General features: G+C 53.3%; 1 protein-coding gene across 1 annotated transcript; it reads right to left on the reverse strand.

Annotated features, from left to right (window-relative positions):
• Nucleotides 1–4,167: 4,167 nt before the first annotated feature.
• On the reverse strand, nt 4,168–16,518 carry MCM2 (minichromosome maintenance complex component 2). Its single transcript, XM_083795831.1, has 16 exons — nt 16,368–16,518; nt 15,710–15,900; nt 15,018–15,193; nt 14,418–14,681; nt 13,191–13,410; nt 12,680–12,887; nt 11,908–12,042; nt 11,505–11,696; nt 10,270–10,363; nt 9,363–9,613; nt 8,981–9,107; nt 8,650–8,762; nt 8,283–8,525; nt 7,307–7,489; nt 6,136–6,291; nt 4,168–5,225 (listed from the first exon to the last, which is right to left on the reverse strand). The coding sequence occupies exons 1-16, from the start codon at nt 16,371–16,373 to the stop codon at nt 5,115–5,117; spliced, it is 2,670 nt and encodes an 889-aa protein (XP_083651957.1). The 5' UTR covers nt 16,374–16,518; the 3' UTR covers nt 4,168–5,114.
• Nucleotides 16,519–17,003: the final 485 nt, after the last annotated feature.

Here is a 17,003-nt window from a genome sequence, read left to right on the forward strand (position 1 = left end):
GCAACAGGAAGAGCATAGCCAGGCACAGCTGAGCTGGACAACAGCACAATAATCAGGTAGGTTGGAAAAGACCCCTAAGAGCATCAAGCCTAACCATAAAACCATAACCTACCCCATAACTCAAATAAGGAACCCCAGGCTGAGCTTAAATAGAGAACTTGGGCTGTGGGTGTGGGGTGGTGACCACAGGTGAGGCTGGTCAGAGCAATTCGGGCCTACCAGTACCCTCAGGACCTAGACAACATAAACCTTCCCCTTCACACAGCGAGGAGAGTTTCTATCCCTTACTGAGTGAGGTACTGTCTGGGGAAAGAACCCAGAGGCGGCTTGTGTGTTATGCTTTTCTTTGCTAAACTGAAAAGCCCAACAGTATTTTGTGAGAAACTCCTGGTTCCTTAGCAGCTGGCTAAGCTACATGCAGGCAATCCCAGGACCCAGGGAGCAGCCTGCACCCAAAGAGAGCTGGTTTCTGCTGCCTCTAAGGAAGGCCATGCCCTGTCTTATAGGGCCCACTGGCACTCCTACAGCTGTATTTCCACGTGGTTTTATGGGACTGAAGCTCCTCAGCATTTCTCACACAGAGCAGTTATTTTCGGGTCCCCCCTGAGCACCAGATAAGCCAGAAGAGAAACTTGTCAGCTCCCCTGGGTTCCCCCCCACAGCCCCACCTTGCCTTTAGTGGGAAGTGACTTGCAAGCAGAGCAGAAAGAAGCACAGCCTGCTTCCAAGGAGCTTTTGCTCTAAAGATGCATTGCTCAGCAGCCCCTCGAGGCTCCCTAAAGATGTTTAGTTATGGCCGAGGAGCGTGCTGGATGGCTGGAGTCATTGGCAGGCCAGTGCTCCATGATAATGGAGACATTAAATCAGTCATGGCAGCATGAACTGCATAATAGATGCAAAATACAGCAGAAGTCTGATCCAATTTTGGCTCTGCGTTGTTAAGTAGTAAAGTACCTCAGGAGATGGAAAAATACTGGGGAGTTCAGAGTGCATCCTCCCTGCAGCATGGCATGAGGGGTGGCTGTCCACTCACCTGTGACTGCAGATACACATCCTCTGTAAAGATATTCCCATACTGTGTTCGGGGCTCAGCAATGGCATGCTGGAATTCACCTAATTAGCTCAGCCAGTTCAACAAAGACAGAGCCACAAGCGCCTGAAATGGCCCTCCTGGCTGAACTGCAGCTGGTTGGTCTGCTCTGGGGCAGGAAGATGGCACTGTCCGACACAACTGCTCCATCTGCAGCACGGTTGCGCTGCAAAAGCCCTCCTCAACCAGCTTCTGGACAGCTCTATAGTAAGCACACAGACAGACAGATCAGGTTTCAGCCAAGATGTGGGAGAAACTGAATCAATGCTGGTCCAGAAATGCTGTGTATGCTGATTTTTCCAAGTGGCTACGGCATTAACTTTGGGGGAAAATGTGGGGTAGTGAGGGTAGAACTTCCCCCACCCAGCCAGCAGCTGCCATTTGACAAGCAGACTGGGCAACAGCTGCTAGCACACAGGATACAACCCGGGACTTGCAGATATAGTGTGGTGGTTTATGATCACAGTAAAGGCAGAAACTGTTGAGACTCCAAACCCTTTTAGTGGATACAAAAGAGCTTGCAAAAAGGAGGAGTTTCTGTCTCCTTTTTTTCAAATACCCTCATATGAGTTAGCTGGTTATGTGCAGGCACATGCTCGTGTACGTACACATCGTGTATGTGTGTGTATGTAAATATATACATATATTCAGGGTTGTACTCTATCTAGCCAGAATGCTCCATGCTGGGCTAAGGTCAAAAAGGGTTTTAGGAGGTACAGAGAGCCGTGCTGTTCTCTCAGGGGTGTGCACACAGCACGTTCAAATTAAACTGGTTCAGGATCTGGCCCGTTGTGTCCTTTTCCAACCAAGATGCTCTTCCAAGCCTGCCTGACTCAGCATTTGCCAACAGCCACAATCCCAAGGGGGCGATGATGACTCGAAGGGACACTGCTGGCTTCGCAGAGCTCTGCTTTGCAGGGAGCATCCTCATCACCTTCCCGGCTGAGCCCAGGCACAGCCTGTTCTGGACAAACCTCACCTCCCCAAGACCTTGCTTTTGCCCCGGGTTGTCAGAGCGTGCAATGTTTGAATCTCAGCAGCGAGAAGTCAAGTGCTCAAGCTTGGCTAAAGCCAGGGTTGTCAGGGGAGCAGCTCCTCTTTTCACGAGAGCGTGGCTCGCCTTGCTGATCTCCAGAGCCCTGTGGTAAAATCCTTGCTACACTCAGCTGGAACATGCCCCCGGGCAAGGCAGCCCCTGTTCAAAGCAGCATCTGTTTTCACCCCGTCTGCACCCCTGTCCAGAGCAGACACCTGATGCTGTCAACAGCCAAAGTTTGCTCCAGGGAACCTGAAAAGCTCAGTGGCCGTGAGAGGAGGAACATGCCTTCAGACTGGCATTAACACTCCACTGAGCGGCTGATGCCAACATTAGCAAGGGCGCAGCTGCAAGAATTCATTGCTCTGCTGGATGCTGGCAACACAAGGTGGAAAGGCAGAACTGCCTCTGCAGTGAAGATTCGAGATGAGGCAGGGTGAGAGAAGTGACAAACAAGTGACTCCGGCAGCAGCACCTCTCTGCTGCCACAGCTCGCGTCTTGTGTCAAGTGAGGTGGGGCCAGAGGACACGAGGCAGGAGTAAACTGTAAGACAAAATCGAAGGGTGGCTGTCATCAGCCCCGTCCAGCCACAGGGCAAGGAGCTGGGAAAATCATCTGTTCCTGTGTATTCTCTCATGGTTTACAGTAACGTGCTTGGCCATGTGTTTAACTCTGGGACACTCCGTGCACAGCAGAGGCTTCATAAGGTTGCAGGTGTTTGGGAAGCATTTTGTATTTCTCCAGTGCAACACAAAGCCTTTCTCCTCCCACACCCAACCCTCATCCCCACGACACAAATCCGGTTGTTGGACAAGCTCGTGGCATCCCTCCTTACTGCTGGGTTTGCTGTCTCAGGGCCAGCACTTTCTCCAGCAAGGTCTGTGGGTTCCCGTGGAGCTGGACACGGCTTGCAAATGCTCGGGGTTGCTCTCCCCAGGGACTGCCTCCGTCCGTGTCCCCTGGTGTTAGGAGGTGAGGTGCTGACAGCGCTGTGCCCAGACCTCAAGAGCCCCGCTGGCTTTAGGCAGGGCCTCACCCCGTGGCTCCAGGCACATGGCAGCGCTGCCATCCCCAGCGCGGACCTGACCCATGCACGCAGCTGGGGGGCAAAGGGCGAGCTCAGGGAGGGCATGCCAGGAGAGCGACTCTGTGGGCTGCCTGCGGAAAGCCCTGGTAGACAGAGACCCAGTGGGAAGGGAAAAAAACAGCCAAAACAGTTAAACAAATACACAGGAGGGAGCTGGCAGACAGAAAAGGCAACATGCGGAGCCAGTTTCAGGCTGAGAGTCATGTGCTAAGCCCCCAGCAGGGTTCAAGCACTGCTAGCTCCCGAGTAACAACCGGGCTGGGAGGACACACACACACACATCACCATGACAAAACTCCACAATGCTGGCAGCCAGGGACACGTCTGCTTGGCCAGCCCAGAATCGCAGCAGCCAGTTTACAAATTCTCTCCAGCAAAGGCAGGAGGAGGCTGGAGATGCTGTACAGTCCCCACGTCTAGCCAGGCAAAGCACATTCACTTCAGTAAGCCCTGGAGAGGGTTTACTGCTTCTCCCAGGCTGGAATCCAAGACGTAAGACCAAGGCTGTCTAACCCAAGACTGGGAGGTGGGAGATATATGTTGTGATGGAACAGTCTCAGGGTGATAGTAACATTTACGGGACGGAGTCCCACAGCGGGATCAGAGCTCCAGGAGGCAGGCAGGACGGGGAAGGAGCCGCTGCAGGCTGGCACTGGATGGGAACAGCAGCGTTCATGTGACTGTACTGCAGACAATCACGTCCTGGTATCTATCCATGAGGATGTGCAGTAGCTGAGACCAGCACTAGCAGGATTTCTCTACCTCTCATTGCACAGGCAGCTCCCACGAACTTGGGGAGCAAACAGGATGTGTTTGTACCCAGGCCGTAACCCAGCAGCAAACTGCTGGGCAGCTGGTGCAGCCTCAGGGCAGTCAGGTATGCTCTTCCCTTCCCCCTGTGGCCGCAGGAGTTTCCAAAAAAAAAAAAAAAAAAAAAGAGGAAACACAAAAGGTATTGAAAAAAAATGTATTAAAAATGCACACAGCAAGAAAATTGCATGTGAATACTCAGCCCATCCTGCCCTCCCTGAACACCTCCAGCTCAGGGCTCCTCCCCTGCTACTCCCCAGAACAGCACCCTCATCAAACGGGGGTGAGATACTGCAGGATCCAGCTGTAAATTCACATCTGCTGACAGCTGTACAGACCTCACACCCAGTGAGGTAGGGGAAGTCCCTTCCCTGAGGCTTTTGGACACTGCCCCAGCATCCTGGGAAGGCACTTCCACTGCCCATTGAGGTCACCCCTAACACAAGAACTGGTTATGTTTTATTTCACATCTTCCTCTGTGCCCTCCCCTTCCCTTGCACAAACCAAGCACAAGGTCAGCCCATGTGGGCACCTGGGGAAATGTCAAGTGTCAGGCACAAAGGTCTGGAGCTGAGAGGCTGACTGGTTCACGGAGAGCTGAAAGCAGTCTCAATTATCACCCAGCAGGCTGCACAGTCGCCAGAGATGGGAAAAGAGAATCCCCGAGGGTGCTTGCGATCCAAGGGACGTGGGTAAGGCAGACAAATGTCTTTCAAATGCTCCTGTTCAGTTCATCCCTCCTGCAGATGAGCCCATTAACAACTAGGGACAAACAAACAGCGAACACGTCGGCTATGTGGCCAGCAATTCTCTCGCTGTTGGTCTCATCTACAAGGCGGAACAGCGAACAAAGTTGCTAAACAGACTTGGCTGGGCATTTAGCAGACTCGGCTGGGCATTTAACTACTTAACTCTGCACTATTTACAAGGTCTTCAGCAGCTCAGCAGTTCCTTAATCCATAAGGCACAAAGCAAGCAGGAGAATGTGGAGCCAAGTCCCTCTGGCTGGCGGTGGCTGTAGCGTACCCAGGTGGGCAGCAGCACAGAGGTTCCGTCCTGCAGGAGCACATGGAGGGCGCCGGTGCCAGGCTCAGAACTGCTGGACAATCAGCTTCCGCTTCACGTCCCGGCTGAACCTGTTCATCTTGAACACCTCGCTGTCGTAGAAGGTGGAGAGGTTGTGGATGTTGATCTGCCGGGCCTGGAAGGACAGAGCGGGGGAAGAGGTAAATGTTTATTCAAAACCAAAAAAAAAGCACCATGTGGTTTTCCACAGCAGCATCCTCACAAAATCTGACAGTCAGCAATCTCTGCTCTGCTCAGCAGGAACCAGAACTGCAGTAGAAGGGGAGACTGCAGGTCAGGAGGAAGGAGCATTGGCAGAGCTGAGCTGAGCGAAGAGAGGATGCTGGCTCAGCATCTGCCTGCTCTCAGCTTGTCCTTTTACTTCCACTAGAGGTAGAACATGACTATTATACACAACTATTATCCAAAACTTCCCAGTCCTCGCTCAGTGGGAGACAGTCTTGAAGGATCTCTCTGAGTGGGGATGGTCAAAGAGGCAGCAACAAACTGGTGGCTCTGGAAGGAGCAGTTACTCTCGTTGTTTGATGCAAGGACCAGAAAAACAGCAACCCAGGAATCAAGTACTGCTCTATTGCCAAGCGAGGTCAATGCATTGCACAGAAAAGCATGGAGTCAGGAGCACAGCCCCTGCGCTGGGATGAGGACACATTAAGGAGGAGGACAGTGAGCCTCAGGAGGGATTGGCAAAATTCATACAAGCAGATTTTTCGACTCATTGCTTCCTCACATGTGGGCACCAGGGAACTTGTGTCCTCATTCACCTGCAAAGCAGCAGCCTTACTGCAGAATTTACCACTCCGACCCCAAAGTTCTATGGGACGGGCATGAGAACTGAGGAGGAAGAACATGGCACTCCTAGACTACAGACAGATGAGACCGTCCTGATTCTGGGTTGAATTGATTAACACCATTTTTTTCTGATACGTTACCTCAAGAAGTCACCTGTCTGATAGCACCTCTGGTTGAAGCTGCTGACAGAGAGCAGGAACCAACCCCAAAGAAGGCTTGTTAGAATAAGCCCATACCTTATCCACTAGATCCTTCTCTGGGACTTCTATGGTGTCTTGCTGGGCCCCATAGCGGTTCCTCTGGTACATCACCTGCTCTGCAACCAGCTGCTTCAGGATGAACAGCAGCAGCTCGTTGTTGTCTCGCTTGAACGAAAGGTAGCGGGAGAACGTCTGGCAGAGGAGAAGAGAGGAGATGAGCCAAGAGGGTCAGGCATCGAGTGCCGCACTGCAGGTCTCCCGTGCCCGACACCAACCAACCCCCTCCTCCCACAGAGTACAAGGGGAACCAAATGACACCGTTGTCACCTGCACCTATTGTCTCCTTAGGGATTTCAGCCTTGCCAAGCTGCCACCTGCATGTGCAGTTACAACAAAGCCCTGTATCAGCCAAGATATTTTTCCACCAGCTGCTCTGATGCCCATCCAAAATCTCTGGGGGGACCCCAGCAGCAGCCCGGGAGCCTCCCAGGGGCTGAGAGGACACGGCTGCGGAGGTGTGCTGCCCCCGGGGGAAGCAGCCCTTGAGGAAAGGTAGAGCTGCTTCTCTTAACCCAGACCACCCCGTGCCTGCCCAGCAGACGCTCGTGCCCGGCTGGCTGTCTGCAGCCAAACAGAGGCCACGAGTCGCCCAGACTGAGGGCAGGCACCCTGTGGACAGATGCCAGGCTGCAGCCAGCCAAGAGCTGTTCAGAGCCAGGCCCTGCCACGCAGAGAAAAGGGCAGGCTCTTGTGCACTGAGTCACGGTGTGGGCTGCAGTGGGGTTAACTGTCCCCTGAAGAGACAGAAAAACCTGAAGAAACTGCCTTCCTGCTCGGCTCGATCACCTGGCAGTGGTAGCAGCGGGAGTGCTGGGCCAAAACAGGAGGGAAGGTGTCAAAGGAGAGAAACAACTGTGCTTTGGGTACAGGGGCACAGGGCACAGGTCAGGACTCATGTTCGTCCTCAGCCCTGATAAAACAGCGTTCCTGAGAGAGCCCCTACACACCCCACCACAGACCAGCAAAGGGCAGTCACAGAGCAGTGCCTGCAGACTCTCAGTGCTCTTCACATGGACACGATGCCTGCCTGTGCAGGATAGACCCCGCAGAGCCTGCAGGAGCCTTTCCCCACAGCCAGCACAACCGCGGGGGCTGCAGCCGAACCCCCAGGGCCGGGGGTGCAGCTGTGGGCCCGGCCGGTGCCCACCTTGCGCATGCTCCGCATGACGCTGAACTTCTGCGTGTCGATGAAGCTCTCCAGCATCACCCGGATGGCCATGTTGACGTCGTCCTCCACCACGTAATCCCGCAGGTGCATGCGGGCGTGAGCCTCGGCCATCCGGATCATGGACTCGATGTGCCGCACCGTGATGGGGATGCTGCCGGTCGCCTGAGGAGGGGGAGGAAGGAGCAGCTCCTTACTAAAGGGTAAAAGACATGGGGCAAGACACGCGGCTTCTGGGTCAGGACCCGCTCTGGACCTTCAAGGACTGTCTCAGGCTAAGGAGGCGCTGCCACCTGCTGGCACATGCTGCACAGAGTGCTACAGGCTCCTGCGTTCAACATTTTAATTCAGCGGAGTGCGAGGGAATACTACACGGGGTTCCTCTTTGCCAGTGGTTAGTGGCCTTCCAGGAACATCAATCCCCAGCTACCTCCAGCAAGGAGAAACAAAAAGCCAGGAAGAGAAATATAAGGCCAGTTTAAAACAAACAAACAAAAACCATAAGTTTTCCCAAGGCCCAAAAATCCCCTTCTGACCTCAGAAAAATCCACTTGCACTTGGAGAGGATGAAGTGAGCCTGAAAGATCCCACAGTCAAGAGAAGGACGTTTCTACACAGAACAGCTCCTTGTGATGTACCAGGAGCATATGGGGCTGAACAAATGCAAACATCTCCCGTGGGCCTGCCAGACTGAGTCACAATACGAGGACTTTGCCCCGGCAGGAATTAATGCATGTGTCCAGCCCATCAGTCCATGGATCACCCACAGGCGAGCCTCTGCATTTAGATGAAGAATCGTCTGTTCAGCAGACACTGTAGTGTGTGCCTGTCTCTCACAAAAAAGTGGCACAGGCTCTTGTGACACGAATAGCTAAAATGTGTCAACATATGCTGGAGCAGCCACAGGCTGATTTACAATCTAGATGCATGCTTCTTCCCTCTTTTCCCATATTCTTACCATAGACTCTTTCCTGAGGTCACTGTACATCCGGGCCACCTTGTCCTGGTCCATCTGGTTAAGCTTGGGGTGGACCTTCTCTTTGGCATAGACGATGTATTTCCTCAGGATCTCCTGGGGAATGGGTTCCACCCCGTATGTGTTGGGAAGAATAACCTCACTGGAGTCCCCGTTCACTGCCTCCTTGCTACCAGGGTGGTGCTTGATGTGGCTGCCAACAACAAACCGGGCCAGCATTTCGTCCTACAAGAGAGCAGTGGAGTAACAGAACTGAGGACACCCACTAGACAGCAAACCTCTGTGAGCAACTGCAGCTGAGCATCCCAACAGCAACGTGACAAACTCAGATTCACTGCACAACTTGTACCTGCACAGGGTCCACCGTGTCTCTCACCACGCACAGGATATCAAAGCGAGAGACGATGGGCTCCGTCAGGTCTACGTTCTCCGAGAAAGTCAACGATGGGTCGTATCGACCACCTGGGGCACAGAGACAAACCTTCAAGTCAAACACAGGCTTCAGGGTTGAAGCTTTGAGGCAAACACAGATCTCCTTTGCAGGAAGACGTTACTGCTTGTTTGGTCCCTGTTCGAGACTGGAGAAACCAGGCAGAGGGAGGGAAGCTGCACCACAGTGCTCGTGACAACAGGGCTGACGCTGGAGGCCTGAGACAGGCCTGTGGTCTCTCAGCACTTACCTATGGGATTGGCAGCAGCTATAACGGTGCAGCGGGCTTGCAAGGATGTGACGATGCCCGCTTTGGAGATGGAGATGCTTTGCTGTTCCATGGCTTCGTGGATGCTGGTCCGATCCTGGTCATTCATCTACAAGAAAGTGAGGATGATGTGAGGTGAACCGAAGTCTATACTCACTGCCTAATGCACCAAGGAGAATTAGCTTGTGTGGGGTGTTCTGAAGAGACGGCGAACTGCACTGTGGACCAGCAAGGGCCTAAGTAAACCGCAGGATTACCCAGTCTGCTCGGGGATGGCACCCCAACTTACAGTCTCCTCACTACAGAGGTTACAGCCAGGCCCTCCACAGCACAGCCTTCCCAGAGAGATGCAGCCGGGACTTACCTTGTCAAACTCATCGATCAGGCAGACACCTCTGTCAGCCAGCACGAGGGCTCCTGCTTCCAAAGTCCACTCCTTGCTGACCGGGTGCCTCTGGACATAGGCTGTGAGACCCACGGCAGAAGCACCCTGGCCGGTGGTGAAGATGGCCCTGCTGGACACCTTCTCCACGTACTTAAGGAACTGCGACTTCGCAGTACCGGGGTCCCCACACAGGAGCACGTTGATGTCACCACGGACCTTGTGTTTGCCGCCTAAAACAGTAACGGGAGAGACACACGGGCAGCTGAGCCCTCTGCACATGGCCTGATAGCAACCCTGCCCTGACCACCACAAAGCCGAAGGGAAGGCAAAGTGTACACGGGGAAACCACCTTGCAGGGAAGCTGAGGGAAAAAGAAAACCAGCCTTGGATGCTGTCACGTTTTGTTACAGTTTAGAGCACCAAGAAGAACCAAAGTACTGAAGGGTCAAATATTGAGCGTTGGGAATCCAGAGCAGAGCTTCTCCCTTTCCAATGCAACAGCAATTTTCTAAATACAAGTGTAAGGCAGCATTTCTAAGCCCGCTGAACACGTTCTTCTAAGGAGATGGCAAATCAGGATGCCAAAAGATGAAACTTTTAAAGGGGCATCAAATATGACCTCCTAGAGAAGGAGGGATAAGAACTTGCCTAGGTTTGCAGCAGGAGCTGGTTTTACTCTAGGCATTTCTACTCCCACACTGGAATTTTCACTGTGATAAAAAGAGCCACTTTGATCAGAGACATCCCTCAGCCTGTTACCTTGTCTGTCACCAAGACACACGGACAACTCTAACCACTCTCGTTGCAACAGTGCGGACAAACCCATTTCCATTTGTTTCCAACTGACTGAAGCAGCTCCAAGCAACAGAACACAAGGGACACTCACCTGGGTTTTTGGGCTCTCCACCAAACAGAGCTAAAGCCAACCCCCTCTTGATATCTTCATGCCCGTAAATAGATGGGGCAATGCTGGCAAAAATCTGAAAGGAAAAGCAGAAGAGAGTTGCTAAGGGAATGCCATTTCCCAGTCTGGGCAGAAAGTGCCATGAAAACCATCACGAGTTGATCTGCAGTTGCCTTTACTATACAGCTGTCTTCGAAGAGTGTTCTATTATCCATGGTAAGGGGGATTTTTCAAAGGTAACCGCCCACCCAGAGTCCCCTAAAATTGCCTTAAAAAAAACAGAGCTGCGGGAACGTGGGAGATTCCATAGTCCAGTGCTGGAAGCTGCCACCACTGCCTCCACACTCGTGTTGTGCCCGAAGCGCACCACAGGGGCTCTTATCGGCTGTTGCGAAGCTGGAGACCTTGATTCAGTTTGAGACTCACTCACTGCACACGACAGTAGTTGGATGGGCTGTGCCGTACACAATTTGTCATCATGGTCAAATATTACGAACAACTGGCTTATTTTCTCAAGGGTATTCTGATAATAGCCTGATGCTGGAGACTACTGATTTTAAAGCAGTCCTGACTTAAATGAAGCTGCTCTACCCACCAGGAGCTGCACCATCAATATAAGAACTATGTGACTAAGAGAACAGAGTGAAGTCCCTGTACTAGAGAACTTAAACCTGACTCAAGGGAGTTTGAACGCGCACCAACCCAGGAGCTTGTTTCTTTTGAATACTGGATTCGGGTCTCAGCATGCAGACAGAAGCAAAGCCAAGACCCCCGTCACAGCTTAGCTAAGTAATAACACCCTTAAGGGGATCAGATATGCAGACACTGGCCCCTCAGAATACTTTCTCTCCCCATATCCTGAAAGCAAAGTGTGAGGAAACAATGATCAGAGTCCAGCAGCGTCCGAGTGCCTCTCACCCTCATCTTCCAGCCCTGTCATGATGTGGAAGGCTCAGAGAAGGGTAGAAACAGAAAATATGACCCTCCAAAAGTATAAGAAACAAGTAATATCTGTTTCCCTCCTGTAACTCATGTTCATCAACAGCTGTCTGAGAGCTACAGAGGACCAGAAGAGCATTGAGATAGAACTGGGATTTCTAAAAATTCCTCTAGCTAATATTTAGCCAGCTGACACCTTCCATCACTTTCTGATCCAACTGATCCAGGTGATAGCTGGCTCTCAGCAGGAAAAGAAAGGATGTTCGAGGCAGACCCACCTTCTCCGCAATTTGCTCATCCTTGGACAGACCCACAAGCACTTTCACGTCCTCGTCAGTCAGCTCCCCGACAGCCAGCTTGTTGTCCTTCTTGGTTATGTGGTTGGCCAGGATCACAGTCGCAAACACCGGGAACCCATTGGCAGTGTTCAAGGAGCCATCGTAGTTGTTGTGGTAGATCCCTGTGAGCTCCTGAGAGCCAGGAGATGGTATATTAGTGCCTGCACCGTAGGAAACAGCCCCCCTTTTCCATTTTAAGATACCAGTCTTGAAAGTAGGTGCCCAAACATATCTGAGGACAATCTGTCCCTGCATCCCCTCTGACACAATTACTGATGTACCTGTCAGAGAATTTAGAAGTGTTCTGTGCTCACCCCATACTCGAGTTCAACAACATACTCACAATCTCATCCCCTGGCTTGCAGCTGTCGACCAGATCGGCAAGGAGGATGGCATCCTTGGAGCGGGGCAGCCTGCCAGCAGCTACCTTGCCGGGGCTCTCCTGGATTTTGATGCGCTGATAGTTCTGATAGACCGTCTGCAGCAACGAAATTAAAGTTACCCAGCACGTCTGGATGGCATCAGCACTGCCACTGCTTTTCAAAGGCACCTCACTGAAAAGGTCCAAAGATTTACTGTATTTTGGGTAGAAAACTATTGAAGATGGAGGTCGTGAGGAACAATTCTAGTCTGTGACAGACAACGATGGTGACAAGAAAGTTTTTTTTCCCACATCTGACTACCGAGCTTCAGCTTCTGTAGTGTTTGTCCACCCCAGACCAGATCCTGGGAGAAAGACACTCTACTCTTGACAGTTGAAAATATCAAAGCAAAGAATAGGAGCCAGAAGCTACACATCAGTGATTTTGTTACGGTCCCCTCATTTCCTTAGCTGGTAGCTCTGGCAATATTGACCTAACCTGGGAAGGAGGAGAGCTGGACAGCTTGTGCCTGCAAAAAGGCAGAAAATGACTTCTGGCTGCCAGATCAGGCAGATTCAGATTAACACCTCAAATAGAGAAGATCTATCTTCACAGTCCCCTGGATGTAGCAGTAGACCCCCCTCACAGCACCAAGTCCCTTCAGAGGGTGAGATCCAAGGCAGGGTGGTGAGGGACAGGCACGGCAGCAGCCAGGGCAGGACCAGCAGACAGCCCTGTGCCCACATCTCTTACCTCTTCCATGTTGATTTCAAAGGGGCCGAGAGACTGACACTCTGGGCAGGAACCAGGCTTCACCTCCTGGTTCTGGGACTGGAAGAAGGGTCCCAAGATGAAGGTGCACTTCATGCAGTTGTATTTGACCATGCTGAGCTGAGGCAGGACCCCTGTGCAGCTCGTCACCACTCCGCTGGTCCGGATCAACTGGTTCAAGTGCAGTTGCCTGAGGAAAGAGAGATGCTGGATGCCTGTGGGGCACCAAAGGCAGAATACCCCCCAGGCACATTCTTGCTCCAAGGCGCAACTGCCAAAGGCCTCCTAAGAAAAAGCTATCACTAGGAGCTTTCTCCCAAGGTTTGCATTTTACTTCTAGGGACACTGGAAGTTCATCCTTAATCTTTTTCCTGTTATAAGCTTAGTCATTCTGTTGGACTTATCTAGAACTTTAGCTCGCAGACTAGTTCTCCTGAGCATCCCAAAGCCTCCTGCGGGCCCTACAGCCACTGCTGGTGGTTCTGCTGCTCACCTGAGAGACCGCAACTCTTCCACCAGAGGGAGGTGGGAGATACGGACATGGATCTCCTGAGCAATACGATCGTATTTGGGGTACATGGCCAACACCACTTCCTTGGCTGCTTCATCAAAGATCTTCAGCATTTCTGCTGGGGCCTCAGGCAGGAAGTAGGCAAGGACATGTTCCTGGGCAGCCAGATCCTCGTAGTTCACCACCAGGCTCTCTCTGTTTTCTGAGAGAAAAAGAAAGGATGGAATTTATTTTCAACCTGCTCGCTCCTCAAGGAACTTTCAAAAGATAGCCACAACACACAAGCCTGTTTCCTGCAAGCTGCATCTCACAGATGTCTGCACCTTCCCTGAAAAGTGTGGAGGACAACAATTTGAAAATGGATGGAAAGTCATTTTAAGTCATTTTTTCTGCCAAATTCTCCATGAGTACTAAACTTCCAGTTGTTCCTCTCCAATTCAGCACAGGTATCTCCCAGGCTCAGTGCTCCTGAGACTTGTAAGCCTCAGCCCAACACAACTCTCCCACAGACCTCCAGGAAACAGAAGTTAATAGGAGAAATAACTGCGCTGAATAGTTGGCAAAACCCTTCGGCCTCTGATGTTCCTGGGAAGAGACAAGACAGATACCTTTTATTTGCTAGCTGCGTAACAATGACCCAGATCCAGTACTCAAGCTTCTGGCTCAATGTAACAAAGAAATATGAATTGCAGTTACACAAGCTGTTCCTAGATGTGACAATATCTGCTTTTAAAATTTATCAATAACAGCCCTAATGATTGCTTCTGTCAGTGACTAGTTTGAATACAACGATGCAACACTGACGTGATTTTCAAAGTCACAGGCTCCGTTTGTGTCCCCTCGCTGGACAATCCAGACTCCAGTGTGAGAAAGAAGCGGGCACAGACAGCAAGTCATTGTTGTCTCTTTCACATCACAAGCTTGCAGGCCACTGTCTGCTGCCCCACATACTTCTTGCCAGCATTTCTAGGATATGAATATTAATGAATAGCAGATGCCAGGGGCCTTCTAATTAGTCAGTCAGAATCAAAGACGACAGTCACGATGTTTCCATTATTCATTTATCTCCATCAGCACCAGTTTCTTAACGTGCTGACTTGATGTCTGAGACAAACAGGGCAGGCAGCAAAATACCCCCTGGGGGCTGGATCACTGCGAAGTACCACAGCCCACATAAAGAGAAGAGAGCCTGTGATCCCCCAGCCCTACCTTTGCACATGTCACTGATCCTCTCCTTGAAGACATTGTGCCCGTGGTCATCCACATGGGTCTTCAAGAAGTTCTTGAAGCGGTGGTAGATCTCAAGACGGGGAGCTGCCATGGAAACCCACTCCCTCACTGAGTGCCCCTTCATGTCTTCCAGATTCTCGATGCTCTCGATCATGTCTTCATCCTCCTCCTCAATGCCGTCGGCAGCCCGTTCTGCCAGCCGCCTCTTCCGCGAAGGACGGTCTTCGTCTTCATCGTCACTGTCTAAGGGTCAGGAAGACAGATTGTCAGAGTTGGGATTCCCACTCCTTGGGCTGGTCGTGGTCGGACTACACAGGCTGTGGAAGCAAAGAGGTTGGCACCTGGGATACAAACCTTGGGACCTCCAAGTGCACAAAAGGCCCTCCCATCCAGCCTGCAGAAGTCTCTGTAGGAACACCAACCCCAAACTCCACAGCATACGCTGGGTACAATCCCAAGCCCTTGATCCAGACCCAGGATCCTGAGGGTGAAAGACCAGCTCCCCCACCAGGGCCAGCTTACGGCCTGCTTACCACACAGGTATCAGCAGCCCAGCTGCTAAAGCTCGTCTCCACCTACCGTAAAGCAGCCCCCTCCTCATGCGGCCCATGCCCTGCTCCAGCTCCCGGTCTCGCTGCCTCATGACCCGCTCGGCAGCCTCCCGCTGGCTGGCGGTCAGCTCCTCCACATCTTCATCATCCAAGGCCAGGCCCTCTGCTTCATAGACGTCCAGCTCCGGGATGGGGCGGTAGTCCCTAGCACAGACACAGCACCGGATTAGCAGAAAGCATTTCTCCAGCCCTTCACTGGGTACTGCTGCACAGGTGTCAGTACAGCAGGCTGAGCAGGCACCCACAGAGAGATGCCCTACGGTACAAAGAGCTCCAGCACCAGGGTTACAAGTGCCAGCATCCAAGTCTTTGTATTGTAAAGTTCACCAGCTTGCCAGCAGGCCTAGCTGAGTGACAAAACATTCAGATTTATGCCTGCAAGAGCAAGGAACCGAGCTAGATGTGCATCCCGTATCCTGATGGATCCACATTTATCCTCACTGGATGATGATGGCATGTTCCTCCTGGCTTGCAATTTGCTCTGTGCTTCCAGGACTTGCCCCACACCATGTCCTGCCCCTTCTCCCCCACCAGCAGCTCTTCAAACCCCCCAGCACAGCAGAGGCGCCCACCCCAGCTGCGAGCTCCCATGGTGCTGGCTGCAGCAAATACTAGCAAAAGCCCAGCTCCCCAGAAGCCCTCTCCCCCCAGCTCCCTTACCTCTCCATCCCTTCCCCGATGAGCTCTTCCCCTTCTTCCTCCTCCTCCTCGGGGAGCCCCTCGGTCCCCAGGAGCCCCTCGGACTCATCCTCGAAGGGGGGCAGGTCCCGGCCGGGGCTGGACGTGAAGGCATCGCCGCGGCGAGAGCTGCGCACCGGGCTGGTGGCCGCCGCCTGTGACTCGGAGGAGTCCTGCAAGGAGACAAGGGGGGGGGGGGGTGAGGGCTGGGGGGCGGACCGGGGGACCCCCTCCCTGCCACCGCGGCAGGAAAGGGGGGCTCGGGGCTTCCAGGAGCCTCCGCGACGGGGGGTCAGAGGGGCAAAAAGGGGGCAGCGGGTGGGCTGATGGGCAGTGGATCCTCCTTCCCGACAGGGGGGGACATGGAAATAATTAGGGCTCCTCGCACATATTAACGGGGACACACGGGAATTTGGGGGAACCCACCCCCAAGGCGACGGAGAAGAGCTCCGCGCCCACCCCCTGTCCCGAGCACCTTGGGGTACCCCCAGCGACCACCCCCCCGCCGCCCCCCAAAACCCGACCCCCGGACCCCGCAGGACGGTGAGCGGGGTGGGGGGAATCGGGGGGTCGGGGCTGGAGGCGGCGGCACCCCGAAACCCCCGGCCCGGCCCGGCCCGGCCCGGCCCCGGCCGCTCACCGCCATGGCTCCTTCCTGCCCCGCCGGGTTCCGCGCCAAGCGGCCCACGTGGGCGGCAAAAGCGCGCGAAACCTCATGAATAATGGATGAGCCCGTGTCTGGCCACGCCCCCTCCTCATGAATATGCACGAGGCCACGGCCTGGGGCGGGCGGGGCGTGTTTAGGGGGCACCGGGGCGGAGAGGGAGCCCCCCCTGCACCCCCAGAGCCAGCCTCGTCCTTATTCGGCTTCGTGCCGAAATTACAGGGGCTGGGGCCTGGTTCTAGAGCTTCGTGGGGTTTTTATTTGTTTTGGGGTTTTTTTTGGCTTTTTGGTTTTTTTGGTTTTTTTTGGTATGAGTCTGTATGTCCCAACAGTGACTCGGCTCAGGCTCTGGTGCCCTGTAGCAAAGAGGGGCACCTGTGCCACCGAAACCGGGCGGGGAGCTCAGAGAGACGCAGCGTGGCCACGGGCTGCTGCTCTGTGAGGATGCAAGGGGGTAAAATGCCCCGGCCACAGGCTTTTTCACAAGTGCAGGTGGCTTGGGTTTTGGAGAGCTATCTTCTTCTCTGAAGGGTTTCGGGCTGGTGTTTAGTACCTGCACCCGGACGTGGGACAGAAACCCTAAGGCAGGAGCCAGCAGGAGCCCAAATGACC

The sequence above is a fragment of the Anser anser genome (assembly GCF_964211835.1).
Source record: "Anser anser genome assembly, chromosome: 12".
Lineage (NCBI taxonomy): Eukaryota > Metazoa > Chordata > Aves > Anseriformes > Anatidae > Anser > Anser anser.